The following is an 18,422-nucleotide window of genomic DNA, read 5'->3' on the forward strand; positions in this document are numbered from 1 at the left end:
AGGGTACATTGTTGGTACCCCTCGGCCCCAGGAGGTGGAATTTGGGGGAGACAGGTGTCCCAAAAGTGAGACTGTGCTCTTTTTGGAACGGGACAAATCATCCTGAAAAGATGACCCTAGAAGCAGCTCTGGTCCATGTGCAGTGGTGAGAGCACTGGAGATGGAAGGAAGAGGTCACGATGGCAGATGTTCTCTGGGCGGTGCCACGAGTGACGTGGGAACACACGAGGTTTCAATGGTGTTTGCTGGGGAAGCCTATGGCACAAGAAGGACTCCACTCCTCTTGATGAACTGAGTATTGATTATCTCAAGGGGGGTGCTGGACCAAGAGTTGGTGATTTGGGGATAGATGTACTGGAGATTTGGTGGGGGGAGGAGGAAAAGTTTTTGGCAGGTCTTCATTTTCCCTGTGTGTTTCTTTTTACTTATAGTTGTAGTTTAGTTAATAAAGTTTTCTTTATTTCTAAGTGGGACCCTCCTTTACTTATTACTGATCACATCTAACAGCAGAAACAAGGGAGAGTGTATTTTCATGGGGGCACTGGCATTGTGTGAGCATCAAACCATGACAGATCTCTAGCCTTCTCCTCCATTGGGACAAGAGGTCCCTTCCCCAAAGTGTTATTGGTGCCCAGGAGACGAATGATTTTACTGTAGCAACTGTGCCCTCAGGACCTTCCCTGCAGATGGTACCTTGACTCCAGAAGCTGGTAGTGGCTCTCCTGATGGTTAAAATTACCCCAGCAGCTGGAACCAGGGGCGATTCTTTAGCCAATCAGAGCGGGAAATTATGATGATGTCAGCTCCTGTATCTAATAGTCCCAAGAGACATCTATTTCTCCCCTTACATAACAAAGCACACTTTAGAATGGGTCTATTTGGGCCTGTAATCTGTGCCCACAACACCATTGGATCAGTTGGTGTGGGGATCATGCCCCGTAGGAGGTAGGCTCTGGCTGTAACTGTTCCTTTTGGAATGAAAAGAGGAGGGAGTAAGCATAGACCCTGGACAGTTATCTCCTGCAAAGACGTCAAGGCGAGTACCTCAGGTAGTATAGTGAGTGTCTCCATCCCTTCCCTGGTGTTGGTTAAAATCAAAATGTCTCTGGGATGTTCCTCAGGCCTGTATTTGCCTGTTGGAATATGGTGAACATAAATATCGTGGATGGGAATTGAAAAGGCTCTTAGCAGCTGCCTTTGGGTTCCAGGGCAGAGCTGTCTTCTGTCGAGTTTTCTGCAGCGATCGAGCTGTCCCGCTGGATCTGAGAAGGTCACTGTGCTGGTTCTCCACGGTGTTGGGGAGAGTGGGGCGGAACGGCCTCGCGTTTGGTGTCATCGTGCGGGGCCTTTCTGTGTCTGTGTGGGGTTTCCCGCAGGCCAGCGGTTTAGCTGGTGTTGGAAAGCGTGTGGACGAGGGGGCAGTGAGGACAGTGCCTGTGAGAGTTAGAAGGTCCCTGGTGATAGAGCCTTTATTTTAACAAATCTGTTGAAAATGCCCCATCACTCCACATATAATGCACGGATCTTTTTCAAGTTTGTTGTTGAAAAACTTGGGAGCCTACTAGCACCTCTACCACACCCTGACTGTTAGCCTTATATAGGCTGGCACCACGGTGTAAGGATGCCCTAATGGTGCATGCCTTGACCATTCGTCCAATGGTAGGTTTTGGGGAAAGTAAGGTGAAGGATGAGAGAAGGACAAAAAATGTACAGACATGCAAGGCATTGGTTTGAGTGGCCTGAGTAATTTATGCCTTTTATTAGAGGCCAGGTCCCCTGGTGCACTCAGTTCCTGCATTTACCTCAGACTTCCTTGCTGGGTCAGGAGCTCAGAAGTGCTGAAAGCAGAGGCCTATCATTTGTGTTCCCTATGGGATGGCAGTGGAAGTGCCCTGAGCGCACATTCAGAGACAACGTCATGGCTTCTCATGCCACGACACCAAAACTAAATGTGCAAGGTGGCTTCCTTGAATGACATGTAGTCCTTTGAAATATGTGCAGGAAGTGGTGTGAAACTGCTTTCTAAGCCTGCTCCTTGGGATCATCTGTGAGGGGCTGAGGGCTGGCCTGAGCCCGGTGCTGTGTCCCACAGGCTCACGTGCAGAGCAAGCACTGCCAGAGGCTCTGGAGATCTCACCTGCTCGGCAGGCATCTTTGTCAAGTTGATGTAAACATCAGCTTGTGCTGACTTTCCCCTTGGACCCCTTGGTTTAGTCACTATGGGGAATTTCTTTCCTGAAGCCCATGGGGTTTCCCGCTGGCAGCTGTGCTGGGGATGCTCAGGGATTGTGGGGCTTTGGGGGCAGCTGCCCGGGCAGGGACTGAGCTGGGGGCCCTGTTGGGCCCATGGCCCCCAGCAGCAGCAGCAGCAGCAGCAGCAGCAGCAGCAGCAGCACCAGCTGCAGGGCCCAAAGGCCCAAAGCAGCACAGGCTGCCCTGTCCGTGCAGCTGTCACCCGAGTGGGGCCCAGGGGCCCGTGGCCGCTGGCAGCAGCAGGAATGCAGGCAGGGTGAGGATGCCCTGGCTTGGCTTTTGTCTCTGGAACAATGCGGGCTCAGGGCAGTGCAGAGCAGGCTGGGAAGCAGAGCCCAGGGCCTTTGGAGGCACCAAGGCTTAAAGATCAGCCCCTGCAGCAGCCCAGGTGCAGGTGGCCCAGTTTTCAAGGCTGTGGTGGGCTTGAGAGCGTGCAGGTGGATTTTGCATGGCTGTGGCCTGCTGGCAGCTCTGGGCGCAGAAGTGCCTGTGGCTGCAGCAGGAAGGGTGGCTGAAGGTTTGCTGCCTGCTTTGGTGGCATGGCTGCAGGGGCCAGTGCTGTGAGAGCTCCCTGTGTGAGAGCTGGTGAGAGCTGAGCTCTTGGGGACAGCGCTGTGCCCCAGGCCAGGAAGAGCAGCAGTGCCCAGTGCCAGGAGTGGTGTCAGTGGGAGCCCCTGTGCACAGGGACCCCCAGCCCCGGTGTGGCCGTGCCAACACCCCCAGGGACCTCCAGCCCTGGGAACGCGGAACAAGTGGAACCCACAAGTGGAACCCACAAGTGTGCAAAGGCTGCCTGTGCCCAAAGGAATGGCCAAGAGAAGTCAGGTTTTAAAAAGAAACAGTATTTATTTGCTGAAGATCGGCAAATCTCAGATTTACAGAACATGTGTCATAACAATTGTTATAACAGCAACAACAACAATGTACAGAACATATTTACATGGGATCCGATGGGCTAACATTCTTGAAAACGTATTTACAAAAAACTTCGCACGTAGTAAACATATTTACAAGGAACTTCTAAACTTCAAACGTATTTACAAAGGCGTGGCATCTGTGCCATCATGTGTATCAGTCCTGGAAGAAAGGAAGCAGCAGAGCTGGACTTAGCCGGCAGCACTGGGCCCAGCAGGGCTGGCAGCTGGGCCCCAGGGGCTGGGCCGGGGCTGGCAGGGCTGGCGTGGCCCCAGGCAAGGGCAGGGCAGGCCGGGGCTGGTGCTTGTGGCAGCACAATCCAGGCCCCCTGCAGGCACCGTGTCCCTGAGCGGGGCCATCCAGCCCAGCCCCAGCCTGGCGTCAGGGGACCCAGTGTGTGTGTGGGCAGGGCGTGGGAAGCATCTGCCTGTCTTACCTGTGGGGCTGCATCTTCATCCAAGGACCATGGGCTCCTCCTCATCCTTTATGTCAACTTCCATCTCCTCTGTGTTATCCTCCTCATCCACCTCCATCTCTTCGATGTTGTCCTCCTCGTCTACTTCCATGTCCTCAACAGTGGAGGACATGGAAGTAGAGGAGGAGTCCACCTCCATCATCTCTTCCTCATCCAGGCCCAGGTCCACTTCCATGTCCTCCACAGTGTCTCTGTCAGTCTGCAAGGGGCAGCACAATCTCCCAGCGGGCTTCCTGTCCTCCACCATCCATTCCCACATGGCTGCAGCCTGCCCAAGCTGGGTGCCCCCTGCCTGGAATGGCACTGTACCCCCATTGGCACAGAAGAGCACATTGTGCTGGGATTGGCGCTCCGGAGCAGGCGGCAGAAAAAGCCCAGGCAGCAGCAGCAGCTCAGCGCTGAGGGTCAGAGTGCTGGGTGAGCAGCAACTGACCCTTGGCAGCTGGTGAAGTGTCTGCTGTGCTCGTTTCCAGGTCCTGGACGTTCCACCTGGAACCCTCTGGGAGCTGTGATGTCACTGAAGTTTCAGGGCTGCTATTCAGTTGGAGATGGGGATGGCAGAATGATCAAATCCTTGAATTGTTTAGCTTGGAAGGGACCCTGAATATCCTCTGGTTCCAAGCTGAGCAAGCTCCCAGCAGAGCAGGTTGCTGCGGCCCCTGTCTCACCTGGCCTTGGACGTTGCTGGGAATGGGGCCTCTCCACAGCCTCTCTGCACTGGTCCCTGTGTCAGGGACAAGCACCCTGAGAGTAAAGAACTTCTTTCCATCATCAAACCTCTTCTATCTCTTGCACTTTGATCCCATTTCTCCTTGTCCCATCACTAAAGTTCCAGACCAAGAGTCCTCTCCCACTTCTCTGTAGTCCCTTCCCTTACTAGAAAGGTACTGAGGTCTCCAATGACTCTTTGTACAATGTTCATAAGCTGAAATCTGCAAGTTGAAGCTTGTAGGCCCTCTGCAGTTATATAGTGGCGCTGGGGTTGTTCCTCAATTGCAACACAAAATTCTGAGGTATCAATTCATCAGATGTTTTTATTGTGGTGGAGTCTGAGAATTTGGGTCAGCAGAGCCCTTTATTTTCAGGGGGAGTTGTCTGTGAGCCTGACACAGAATCCAGCACTTTGTCTAATCTTTTCTTGAGTATAGTAGGTTTTTTCATTCCTTTCCTCCTGCCATTAGCCATTGCTAGAATGTCACAGTGAAAATAGAATTGAGGCCGTTTTTCACTCATTACATGTTCTTGTTTGTTTTGTCTTTTCTGCAAGGCTGGGCAAGATTGATCTCGATGCAAATTCATTCACATCTGAGGAGCTTAAAAAGGCCTTGGCTAAAATGAAGGAAAGTGAGAAGGCAGAAAGGAAGGTGAGTTTCCCATTTCTAAAGCAATGCACATTGCAGGGATCTGAAAACACCCTGTTACACTCTGCTGAAACACAATGGTTAAAATGATTGCTTGGAAAACACTGTGCAAACTAATTTTGTGGTGAATATGGACCTGAAATACCTTTATTAACTTATTAGTTATATTGTTCCCTGACTTTTCTGTACGACTCAAAGATTCTGTGAGTGGTCTGGGTTGGATAGGACCTTTAAAGCTGATCCAGTCCCACCCCTGCCATGGGCAGGGACACCTTCCACTATATCAGGTTGCTCCAAGCCCCATTCAAGCTGGCCTTCGACATTTCCAGGGATCCAGGGGCAGCCACAGCTGATCTGAACAATGTAATTTATCTGTTTCACTGCAGCTCAATTCACAAAAATGTCTGCAGACCCCAAAAGGAACTGGATTGCAGCTGACGGTATTTACAGAGGGTATTTCCTTTTACTCTCCTTGCTTTGGGTTTCCAACCTTGTGCTCTGGATAGCAAAACCCAAGTGGCCATGGTGAAGCAGGGGCTGACGTTTCCTTACACAAGCTCCAAGTTGTCCATTTAGTTACAAAACAACCCACAACCCGAAGTAAATAGGTGGGAAGATGTGTGACTCATCAGGTGCATCAGAGCCTCTTTCCCTTCTCCCCCTCAGCAGTATTTCTTTAACCCTCGCTCCTCCTGCTGTCTTGGTCTTGGCTTACTCAAACAAAAACTGAAAGAGGAGTCAAGGCTCTAAAGTTCTGGTGTCACAGAAAGGCTTTTTCTTCCCTTATGTGGCAGCACGGCATGATTTCATTTGCTGGAGATTATTTCCATAGCAGCATTGCTGATTGATTGCAGGGCTGCTGAAAAGGGCTGCTGGAAATGAGGATCATTGAAATGGAAAAATTACTGATACTCTATTAGGTGAAAATAAGCCATATTTTAAAACCCCCTGTTAAAATAGCTTTTGTCCCAGCAACTGGGCTAAAAGCAGCTACATCTAATGGACCTAAAGTATTCCATTTGCAGTCACTCCTGCAGAGAGCAAATCCTTCCCTGAAAGCTCAGTATCAGAGGAAACGGAGTTACACCGAGCCTCTCTGTGCTCCGCCAGAGGCAGCTCGGGGAGGGATGGGTTGGGTGTGGTACCTCTGGCAATTTATCATTCCATTGACACAGCTTTCACCTCCATTGCTCACTTGGTTTTCCTCCAGCCCTCTCTGATCCCTCATGGGGAGCAGGACAGTGCAAACCCTCCAGCTGAGGCTCACTCCGCATACAAACACATCTTGGCATTTGCGACAAATGCCTTCCAAAGGGGGCTTTCTGCCTTTCTCCTGTCCTTGGGGCAGCCCAGCTCCAGCATGGCCTCTCTGCTGTTTCTGTCCCCTGCAGCGGCAGGCTCTGTCCCCAGTGCCACCAGTGCTGATGTTCCTGCACCTCTGGGGCTCTTTGAGATCTCTGACAGAGCCTTTCCTCCTCATCACATGTTTTGTGTCAGCTCTCTGCTCAGGGCAGCCCTTGGGGTGCTGTTACTGCGAGGGAGATGAGCTCAGGACAGGCTGTGTGCTGGCCAAGCCCCATGACACAGCACGTCAGCTGCCCCCAGCTTATCACTGCTCCTTCTGCCTCCCTTTCTGACAGCTTCTATCCTCACACCTCTCCCTAGGAGATAGACCCTTCCAGGAATTTGCTCAATGCTTGGAAAGGCAAAAGCATCTTTGTCTGTGTCTGAGAACTCGTTGGAGTCACTGGGCACTTTGGGCTGGATGGGACCTCTGGAGCTCTCCAGCCTCATGTCCAGTTCCAGAGAGGTTCAGCTGTAAGATCAGGGAGGTGCCTCAGGGCTTTTTGCAGCCAGGTTTTGAGAAGATCCACTTGCAGGCAAGCAGAGAACAGCAGTACTGCTGCCTGTGGGGTTGATGTTGAATTGGATGGAAATGGCATGTAGAAATAGTGCACAAATGCTGTAGAGATGTAGAAGTGGTGCACAGAGCTCTACTGTTCACTCATATTGTGGGTATATCACAGCTAACTGGGTTCCTGGGCTTCTCAGAAGGACCCTGCCCCTGCACCTCTGATGTAGAGCAATAAATCCATTGACACAGACAACCAGGTTCCCTTTGTGAATTTTGGGGCTGGCATTCCTTTCTGTGTCTGTCTTGTCTCTCTTCATCTCCTATCTTGTTATCTCACATCTGGTTTTTCCTCCTTTTGTTTCCAAGGCCCGAGAGAAAGAGGTGAGGAAGAAGTTCCGGCCCATAGAGCAACTAAAGGAGGAGTTTGAAAAGCTGAACATGAAGATAGAAACAGATTATGAAATTATGGTTAAATTAATCAGCAAATTCAACAGCTCTGCCTCCATGCTGGATGAGAAAGTCGCGGCGCTTTATGATCTCGAATATTATGTTCACCAGGTAACAAGAATGCCTCAGTAACTACCATGTAAAATCTAGGGGATACGGTGTCATAAACGGGGCTTTATTTTTCTTATCAGTATCAGGTAATACAAATTGCTTAATTACCATAATCCTGGGACAATACCAGACAGCAGAGGACTAGTGCAGGCTTGTTTTATATCCAGGTTGGAATTAATCATCGCTTGTGCCAGGAGCCAGCAGTATCCTGGTGGTTGCCTGATTTGTTGTCTGTCCTCAGGCTGGTTTTCTTATCATCTCTTTTTCCTTTTTTATCTCCTTAATGTTAAAAAATGGGGTTTTAGCTGCCATTTTTGGGTAAGTAGAGTGGTGGTTGCTCAGAAAATAATTATTTTCTCTCTGCTTCCATGGAAAGCTGCCGTGGTTGATGGTAGGTGCCTTTATATCAGTTCACAGAGAACGTCTTTGTACCAGGAAAGGTGACAGCCACCCAAAACCCCCTATTTTGTCTTGGTGTGAGTAAGCAGTGGCAAGCAGAGCCTTGCTTTGCTAACTAGCTCTTTGTGAGGGTGAACATATTTCCTGGCATCTCGCTTCCTCGGGTTTGTGCTCACACTTTTCCCCCCTTGTCGCAGACATTTCTTCACAGAAATCCTTTCTTTCAGATTTCTGCGTCTTCTGGAGGCCAGAGGCCTCAGAAGAGAATGTAAACAATTATTATCAGATGCTGTGGAATGCAACAGGGGTTTCTTGATTGGCTCATGCTTCTTGTTTATAATTAAGGGCCAAACACAAAGTGCGAGCCGGGGACTGAGTCCTTGGGCACAACTTAGTTATAGATTTCTTTTCTAGCTATTCTTAGCCTAGCCTAGCAGCTCTGCAAACCTCTCTCTTTATTCCTATTAGTATAGTCATAATGTATTATATATAATATATCAATAAATTCAGCCTTCTGATCAAGAAACAAGATTCACCGTCTCTCTCTCACCAGCAGTGACCCACTCACGCACAGTAATATCTGGTGACCCCTCGTGTCAGAGCAGAAATTAATTTGATAAGACCAGAGGAGCAAAATTGCTGCACTGGGTAAAAATCCTGTATGTGTAGCATTTGATGGTTGCTTTGAAGCAACCACAGAAGTGGATTCAGGCCAGGAGCTGAAGAACTGAAGATCCTGATTTGGACAGAGTTCACAGCCAAGGCTGCCAACAAAGAGAACCTTCTTCTGGAAAACCTTCAGGAAAGATGATAGAAAAGAGCAGCAGACCTGTGGAGCTGACCAGAGCAAGCTGGACTCTTTCAGAAGGTACTGTTCATTTTTCTATCCCTGATGAACCAGCCCGTCGTAGGTTGTGGCTTTTCATATGGCAGACACATGCCTTGCCAGAAGAGATTCAATTTACTCCTTCAGAGGGGAATCTCATTGCCCTCTGGCAACATTGGTGTAGAGAAGATGGGTTTTTTCTGTCAAAAACAGATCTCTATGAGTTCTTTAGATGGGCAAAGCTTTTTGGGTCTTTTACTGATGTCCTGTACGCTTTGGATGTTTTTGTCTGGGAGTGCATGGACTCCATTTTCCAGTTCGTCTGGAGCCCGGGACGTGTCCTTCCTTCTATCTACCCAGCATTTGTAAAGCTTTTCCCAGTTCTGAAACGCAGAGCAGCTATCTTTCAATGGATTTCTAACTGTTATGGACAGACCCCGTTTCCACCGTCCCTGGGAGAAGACCCGGTGGGGAAGGACATTCTGCTTCCCAGCCCCCACTGCTTTGTGGCGGGGGGGGCTGAAACTTCGCCGTACGAAGAAGTTTTTTTTACTCTTTCTCCGGAGCCTGCGCAGAGGCAACTTTCTCCTTCTCCCCCTTCTCTCTCTTCGGGGGGGATGGGAGGAGGCGGCGCCGCTCAAGCCACAGCTGGCCTCTCAGACTCCGCCTCCTTCACACATGGGGGTGGCACCGGTCTCTGAGGCTTCCTCCATGCCCCTGCCAGAGCCATCACTCCAGGCGATCCCGTCTCCGACTCTCCAGGCGGTCCCACCTATGGCTTCACCAGCCTCCCCACCCCTGTCAGAGCCTGCATCTGACACTGCAGAAGAGACAGCACTTCTGGTCCCTGAGCTGTTGCTAGGCAACAAGGATGCGTCTCCAGCTTCTGGCTCAGGGGAGGAGGAGGCCCCTTCGGCCCCTCCGCTGCCTCCATCGGACTCCTCATCGCCTCAAGCCGAGACAGTCCCTGTTCAGGACGGTGTTGGAAACGGCGCTGAACCCGCGGGACCCTTGGGGCAGCCCGCGGCGGATCCCACGCTCAGCGTGATTCCCTCCCCAGTTCCGGCTTCCCCCTCGCCGCTCGGACTGGCCGCTCCAGCGGCTCTGCCGTTGTCGGAGGCTCTGCCCTCCGGGTCGGCGTCAGAAACTGCCATGGCACCGGCGGCTTGTTCGAACTCGGATCATCCCAGACTGGCTACTCTAGCAGCTGCCCCAGCAGGGGGTCTCTCCTTCTGTGGAGCGGGGGCTGCCTGCCAGCTGACTCTGGGGGCAGCCTGCCTGTCTGTGTTCAAGATCAGCATTCTCGGCGGGTTGGGGCGTGTTTGGTCGGTTGCTGTCCCATGGGGGCTGCCATCTCTGCTGCCCCTCTTGTGCCCTAGTGGCGAGGGGCAGGTGGGTTCTGCCGAAAGTTCTGCCTTTGGTCCCCAGCCCGGTGGGGGTGGTGCCGTGAGGCAGATGGGAGACACACCTGATGCATTTGCATTGCAGAGGCAGGGGGCACAGCGGGAAGCAATCATGGCTTGCTTGCTGTGGGGAACAAACATTCCTAGATCCAAGATGAGGATTTTTGGGGCTGCTTCTATTTCCCTGCTGCTGGCATGCCTCAGTGGTTTTGGGGAAAGGAAGCATGTCACTACTCGGTTTGGCCTGGGTCGTTGGGCTCAGATAGTTCCTGGGCTGGGCCCACTGCGTGGCCTCCTTATGTTTTTGGGGATTCTGGTTTGTCCTACCAGCCCTGGTCCCCCTTTGTGAGCCAGTTTTGGGGTTTCTGGTCCAGCATGGGCCAGGGCCCCCAGGGCCTTTCCTTCTCTGGCACTGCTCTGCTTGGCTGCTGCTCTTTTGCTTTTCGATCAAAAAAAAAAAAATTAAAAAAAAAAAATTTAAAATTAAATAAAAAAGATTGAAAATAGCGGGCAGCAGCTCTGAAGCACTGAAGCATTGAAGGGCCAGAAAAGGACATTCCAAGATTGTTCAAATTGTTTGAAATTGTTTTAAATTGTCTTATGACTGTCTGTGGAGAGCATTATTAATAATTGGTTAGCTGAGAAAGGCCACACTGATATAATGCCACTGGTTAAACTGAAGGAGAAAAGTCAGCAGTCAGCAAGCTGAAAGGAAGAGTCAGCAGCGACCTTGCTGCAACATGAGGATAGGGAGTTGAGATTAGTCCTGAATACATCCTAAGAATATGTAGAAAGTATCAAAAGTAGAACCATAGGAATGTAGAAGTAGGCGTAGGTGCTGATATGCAAGCTGACCAATCCTGAGCTCAACTTTTGCAATATGTATGAAGCTCATTATTAACTGTATTTAACCCGCCGTACTGATCAATAAAATCGAGCCTGTGATGATCAAACTGATGTCCTGGTTCCCTTCCGTCGACAAATGGTGGAGAATGCGGGCATAACCGAATCTCTGCCCTTTTTCTCGGATCAAAAGAAAAAGGGATTACGCCACGGTCCGGAAGTTGGGTTTGGGTCCCAGCAGCCGGGACGGTGCCGGAATTTGAAGCACCCTTAAGGTTCACAACGGTGACTTAAGCCAATACGTGTCGCAGGAGCCTGGAGAGCTGCAACAGCGCGCGCTGATTAATAGGTATGGATAGGCAAGCGGCATATGATTTATTTACCGCCTATTTAGAGCGGCGTGGGATAAAAGGGATAGATTTAAAAAAGGAGTTACCAGGGTTATTAGCTTATGGCCATGCTAAGGGTATCTTTTCTAATCCTCATACAGTTCATGAGTTATCAGAGTGGAGAAAGTTTGGGGAAATATTGTGGGATACAGTACTAGATGATGATAAGTCAGCAAAGAAATTCGGGAAGTTATGGCAGGTGGTGTATAACACGTTACTTCAGCAGGTCTCTGAGAGAAAGGCAGCAGGAAGGGCAACAGAAGCTCATAAGAGGAATATAGGGTATGGTCGTGAAGATGATCCCCTGGCACCTTCTGTAACTAAGGTACTTATGCCTAAGAGTCCCCAGCAAAGTGGTGTGGAGGATTTCTCTATAGGCGCAGTGGAACCGTCTGCACCTTTCCTGTCAGAGGGGGAGGGCGAGTCGGATGGTGGAGGTAGGAGCAAGCCAGCTTTGCCTCCGCCACCAGCTTCAGGCGGGTCGGATGGTGGGGGGAGGGGCAAGCCAGCTTCGCCTCCGCCGCCAGCCTTGCCTCCGCCGCTACCCCTCCGTGAGCCGGCTCAGGTTACAGCCTCGGTGGGGGGGTCACCTTCCCCGCCCGAGCCGGCTCCAGCGGGGGGGCTGGTTCCCCCCCGCAGGCTGGCTCCGTGTGAGTCGGCTCCGGTTTCACTGTCAGCTCCAGCGGGGGAGGGGGGGCTCCCGCTTCCCCCGCACGAGCCAGCCTCTGCTTCACTGCCCCCCCCGCGCGAAACCTCGGTGTCTGCACCGAAGCGCCAGCAGCATAGCACCCTTAAAGAGCCAGATCCCATCCCAGGGGCACACCGTAATCCATGGGGGGAGATGGCTAAACAGAGGAGGGAAGCTTGGGCTGCTTTGGCGAAAGAAGTAATGCAAATGGGGGATGGTGAGGCGGTGGAAATAGCTTCTAGTCTTGCATGTCCAGTTACATACACACCACAGTATGATGCACAGGGGAACCTTACGCATAATATAGCAGAATATACTCCCTTAGATTGAAAGTTGTTAACTCAGCTACGTTCTACGGTTAGTCAGTTTGGAGTAAAAAGTGAACCTGTTAAGCAAATGTTAGATTATCCTTTTAATACTCAGGTTTTATGTCCTAATGATTTAAGAGGAATAGTTCGGTTGATATTCACTCAGCATCAGCAGTTATTGTTTAATGCACATGACCCATTACATGGAGTAACAGTAAAGGAGCTGATGGGCTTAGAGGCATTCTTACGTACAGAGGCACAGATGATATTGGGAGCTGATAAACTTAGAGAGTCTATGTGGTTAGTGCGTGCTGCAATAGATATGGTTAAAGAGCCAGGAGGGTTACCGGCTTATATGGGTATTAAGCAAGGAAGAGAAGAATCATTTGGAAATTTTATCGATAGAACAGCTACTGCTATAGATCGGGCTGGTGTTGCAGGGCACTATTGAAGCAGGTGTGCCTTGCAAAATAGCAATCCAGCAACCCAAAGAGTGTTAGCTACTTTAGGGGCAAATTAGACTATTGAGGAAGCATTAGAGCGAATGGCATTAATGCCAACAGCTTCACAGGCATTTATAGCAGAAGCCTTAAAGGAATTAGGATTAGGATTGCAAAAGCATAGTCTACTCAAAATCAGGTGTTAGCTGCTCTTGCTCCTCTCCAAAGCGGCTCACTGGCAGTCACGTAAAGAGGCTGGAGACCATTCATCAAGTGTTACCGATGCGGCAATGAGGGACAGACACAAGTTACTGCCGTGACATCGGAGACACCAGCAGCTGCCGTGACATCGCTGCTACCTCCTGTCTGCAACCTGCAACAACACGGAGCTTCGGCTTGGACTTATCAGCAGCAGTAGACGTCACACTAATGACGAACCGGCCTGAGAGGATACCCACTGGAATAAAGGGTCCTCTTATACTAAATGGACAAACATGTGGAGCATTATTGCTGGGACGTTCCTCTATAACTATGTTGGGATTATTTGTTTTGCCTGGTGTTATCGATGCGGACTTTACAGGGGAAATACAAATTATGGCTTACACCCTTTATCCTCTGATTAAAATTACAAAAGGACAACGCATTGCTCAATTGGTACCACTGTCACAAATGACATCAGGAATACAATCATTTACTGGGCAAGCACGGGATGAAAAAGGTTTTGGCTCTACTGGTGTTACACTTTTAACTGTGGATTTACAAAATAGACCAAAACAAAAGGTTGAAATTACCTATGGGCATCAAAGCATAACCCTTTATGGATTATTGGATACAGGAGCAGATACTAGCATCATTTCTCCAGAAGCCTGGCCACAACATTGGCCTCTATTTCCTTCATCAAACATGCTGACAGGAGTGGGAGGATTTACATTGGCAAGCAGGTCGCCGTCTTTGTCTGTGTGCATTGAGAATCAACAAATATCTGCTGTGTTTTCAATTGTTCAATTGCCTCCTACAGTTTCCTGCTTAATTGGAAGGGACATTTTAACACAATTGGGAGTGGTGTTAACTAATCAGCACCCTTTGGGGTAATTGCCATTGCTTGGACTTTCCCCATTCCACTCACCTGGAAAACGGATACACCGGTGATGGTTAAGCAATGGCCATTAAAAGGGGAGAGTCTTATGCATGCCCATGAATTGGTACAGGAACAATATACAAAGGGACACCTGCGACTATCCACAAGCCCTTGGAATACACCTATTTTTGTAATCAAAAAGAAATCAGGGAAATATCGTTTGATACATGATTTGAGGGCTGTAAATGACCAAATGGAACCAATGGGGGCCTTACAGCCTGGTTTTCCAAATCCAGCTATGATTCCAGAACACTGGCCACTTTTAATTATTGACCTAAAGGATTGTTTTTTTCACTATTGGCCTGCATCCTGATGACATGAAGAGATTTGCAACTCTCCCACTTTATGTCAGCTTTATGTTGATGCAGCATTACAGCCACTACGTCGTAAATGGCCAGCAACTATAATATATCATTACATGGACGATATTTTGTTTGCACAGCAACAGCCATTCTCCTCTTTACAGATTAACACCATTAAAAATACTCTTGCTGCATATTCACTTGTTATTGCTGCAGAGAAAATTCAGACTACAAAGCCCTGGAAATATTTGGGATGGACTTTGACGGATCAAATAGTAATACCACAAAAATTGGAATTACAATTGGACATTAAAACTCTACATGATGCACAGAAGTTGCTGGGAGACTTACAGTGGCTGAAGCCTATTGTGGGAATACCAAATCACTTATTAGAAGCCCTACGGCCTTTGTTAAAAGGTGTGGACCCTACTACTCCTGTACACCTGACAAAGGAGCATCATCTTGCCTTGCAGCAAATTAGTAACTGTGTACAGCAAGGGTATGTGTCTCGTCGACAACTCGACCACCCCATTGACCTTACTATCTGGAATAGCCCTTGCCACTTGCTTGGTGCTCTCTCTCAGTTGCAAAAAGAAAACGGGGGAGATACGGGTGTTGGAATGGTTATCACCACCACTACAGCATAAGAAAACAATATCTTCAAAAATTGAACAATTGGCTGCATTAATCAAAAAGGGGCGTCTCAGAATTCTTGAAGTGGATGGTAGAGAACCTGCTACTATTAGATTGCCTATGGAAAAAGAAACCTTGGACTGGTACTTGATAAATTCAAAGAATTTACAAGAAGCATTATTGATGTCACCTGCTAAAGTAGAGACTAGTAAATTAGTGCCTAGAGTTTTGCAATGGATGACAGAATGGAACTGGATTACTCGACCTTTAAGAGAAGAAAACCCCATAGAAGGAGCTATTACAGTTTTTACAGATGCAGGAAAGAAATCAAGGCGTGCTGCTGTTACCTGGCAAGAAAAAGGACAATGGAAGCATCAACTCCTCACAGCAGACCCTGCAGATAGCTTACAAACTTTGGAATTGTTAGCAGTAGTATGGGCGGTGTCCAACTTACAGGAGCCTTTAAATGTGGTCACAGACTCTATGTATGTTGCAGGAGTAGTCAAACGAATAGAGGAAGCAGCAATTAAGGAAGTGAATAATAAACGATTGTATGAGTTACTGATACAGTTAAGGAAAGCTTTACGGGAAAGAGAAAATGGTACCCTTAAGCAGTATATTGAGAAACATCAAGATTTGACAGATCCACAAGCATGTTTGGCTAAGGTTTTGTATGTGATTAATCATTTATGCATTTTTGGGGAAGATGATACCCCCCCTGCAATGAAACATCATCCGAGGTCAGGTCAGGAAAATACTAAGGAAACAGAGGTCTGGGTTAAGTATAAGAACCCAAGTACAGGATTATGGGAAAAACCTGCAAAGGTATTATATTGGGGTCGGGGGTATCTTTGTGTTTCCTCACCTACAGGGCCTTTGTGGGTGCCTGCTAAGTGGACTAAACCTGTTTTTGATGCAGCCTCTGGTGGATCACCTTACGGAGGAGGACAGGGAGCGACTGGGGAAGAAACTGCTTCTAGTCCTACAACCACTACTGTTACAATTGAAGGAGTACTCGGAAGTGGTGGACAGAGCACTGACACGTCACTACCGGACGGCCCAGGAGTTGATTGGTTTCATTGACTCATTATCAACTTTTCACTTAACAGATCCAGCGAAACTACATTGCCTTGACTGTCACAATCCACATTGTGCTGCCTGGATAGCTCTACGTTGTGGGGGTTGTAAAAGAACTTTTTGGATAGAACAATCATTATTACGGGATTTGTGGTGTCATACTTGTGAACACGAGCATACGTGGGGAAAAAGCTGGCAAGATGAATTGTGGAGACAAACGGGGCAGAATGCATATATAGCTTTAAATCTTTATGAGTCTCCTGAACAGAAGGTTCTTGCTTATTATCGATGGGAAATACAATGTATTGTAAATAGAATTAAGGTTCAAAGTAAATCACGTATAGTTTCTATAAGGTGTAGGAAATTAGTGCCTTTAACACAGCATTCAGTTGTAGGACCCTTCCAAGGGGATCCTGATAGAGCATTAGATTGCTGCATTGATAAGTTGAAAAAATTAAGTTTGAAAGTGGCAGGACCAGTGAAATTAGGAGCAGCAAGATTGAAGACAGATAAGAAAAAGAAGGCAAAAAAGGGAACGGTCTCATTTGAATAGGGGTACCAGTGATTGCTAATTAATTTTCTATGATTAGAACAATTTTACTGTTGTGGGACCCTCGGGAGGATATAGTTGTTGAGGAGGATAACGAACAAGAACTACGATTACGAAATAAGATACACCTTGTGTTAAAGAAAGACCTTGAGCTGTTAGCCTCATATAGTAAAAAGGCTGAAGAGGCTTTGCGATCACCACCATTGAATTGGTTGCTTTGGGTTGAAGATACACAATTTTATACTGGTCCTTACTTACATTCGCTTCCTTGTTATGTTTGCAAAAAGGATAAAGATAAATGCTATGCATGGGTAGCTTTGCATTGTGCAGATTGTAATCAGGTTTATTGGTATTCACAGAAGTCATTGGGATATTTATGGTGTACATCTTGTTTTGGAAAGTGGATTCGAAATCATATCTGGGTTAGAGCTCTTGAACATAGTACTGGCCTGCCAGGACGGACAGGATTACAGCTCTTTGAGAGTGCAGAACAAGTGGTTATAGCATATCTTAGGTGGAAGTTGCAGGAAAACCTTAGAATATTTGAAATTACTAGAGCCTCACGTATCATAGCAGCTCACTGTAAAGCTGATTTACCTTCAAACTTACCTCGTGCTATACCTGTGAGCAAGGATGCTGATTTAGAATTAGATCAGTATATTCAAGAATTGACTCAGCCTTACAATAGACAATCTAGCAAACCAGGGAAAAGACAGCGAAGAAAGAAAAAACAACGTAAGCAGAAGGAAGAAAAGGAGAAGCAAAGTAAGCAGAAAGAAAAATGAGGTTTGTTTTTGTAATACTGCTCAATGCTGTAGCAAGTGAAGCAGTAGGAGTAACACACTTTAGTCAACCAAGGGAAAATTTATGGGTAACATTTGCTAATCAAACTAACCAATCATCACTTTGTCTTAGCCTTGGAGGAGTCACTAACCCATTTCGAACATGCCTGGTGGGACTTCCGGTGTGGTCTCCTGGAGAATTTTGCAGTTTGATAAACAATCAAACCTTATGTATGTCTAACATGTCAAACATCACATTGCCGGTGCAACAAGGGTATACTGCAGGTCAGAGTGATGGCTATCGTCAATGCTTACTAATCCAATCACTTAACACCTCTTTGCACTCTCCTCCTGAGGAATTGGATCTTTTTGGAAGTACAAATGCCAGCATATCTAACACTACAGCTGGTGGATGGTTTAGCTTCAAACTTTCGGGTGCTCAGAATTTAAACCAACCTAAAGAAACATGGGCCACCCTAGATTCATCCCTGAATGTGAGTGAATTCTCTCCACAGCATTACAGTCAATGTAAAGGCACAAATATCACAGCACCAATGAAATTACCCACAGGAATATTTTTGATTTGTGGAGACAGGGCATGGAATGGTATACCAGCTAAACCACAGGGTGGACCCTGTTTTTTGGGAAAATTGTCACTGTTTCATCCTAATGTGTCCTTGCTAATGCAGCTGAGTCAAAATTCAAACAGGAGAAAACGTAGCATACATGACTTAGACTGCAGCAAGATAGGAGATCCACGATTTTGGGGCACGTTCAAACAGGTGGTGGTTTCAACTCTCTTACCAGGAGGATCTGCCAATAAAGCCATGAATTTAGCAAAACAATTAGGATGCTGGGCAAAGAATGAGCTGAACAAGACATCACAAATTCTAGACATGCTAACTGCAGATGTGCAAAGTGTTAACCATGCTGTTTTGCAAAATAGAGCTGCTGTAGAATTTTTGCTCTTGGCACAAGGGCATGGATGTGAAGAGTTTGAGGGAATGTGTTGCATGAATCTGTCTGATCATTCGGTGTCCATTCACACTAAGATAAAAGAATTACAACAGGGACTTCACAAACTTAAGGAAGAAGACGGTTTAGGAATTGACGAATGGCTTAAAGGCCTGGGACTCGGACCGTGGCTGAGGAACCTTGTGATCTATGCTATAGGACTGCTGGGTGTAATCTTACTGTTTTTGCTTATTTTGCCTTGTATCTTTAACT

At 47.9% G+C, this 18,422-nt stretch overlaps 1 protein-coding gene across 1 annotated transcript in view; it reads left to right on the forward strand.

The window, feature by feature from the left end:
* Positions 1-7,438, forward strand: part of LOC134414047 (nucleotide exchange factor SIL1-like) — a 64,718-nt gene extending 57,280 nt beyond the window's left edge. The window contains exons 4-5 of the mRNA XM_063148044.1: positions 4,911-5,007; positions 7,226-7,438. Coding sequence (XP_063004114.1) covers positions 4,911-5,007; positions 7,226-7,438 — 310 coding nt within the window. The remainder of the gene's footprint in view (positions 1-4,910; positions 5,008-7,225) is intronic.
* Positions 7,439-18,422: the final 10,984 nt, after the last annotated feature.

Source organism: Melospiza melodia, unplaced genomic scaffold, assembly GCF_035770615.1.
Source record: "Melospiza melodia melodia isolate bMelMel2 unplaced genomic scaffold, bMelMel2.pri scaffold_99, whole genome shotgun sequence".
In the NCBI taxonomy this organism is placed as follows: domain Eukaryota; kingdom Metazoa; phylum Chordata; class Aves; order Passeriformes; family Passerellidae; genus Melospiza; species Melospiza melodia.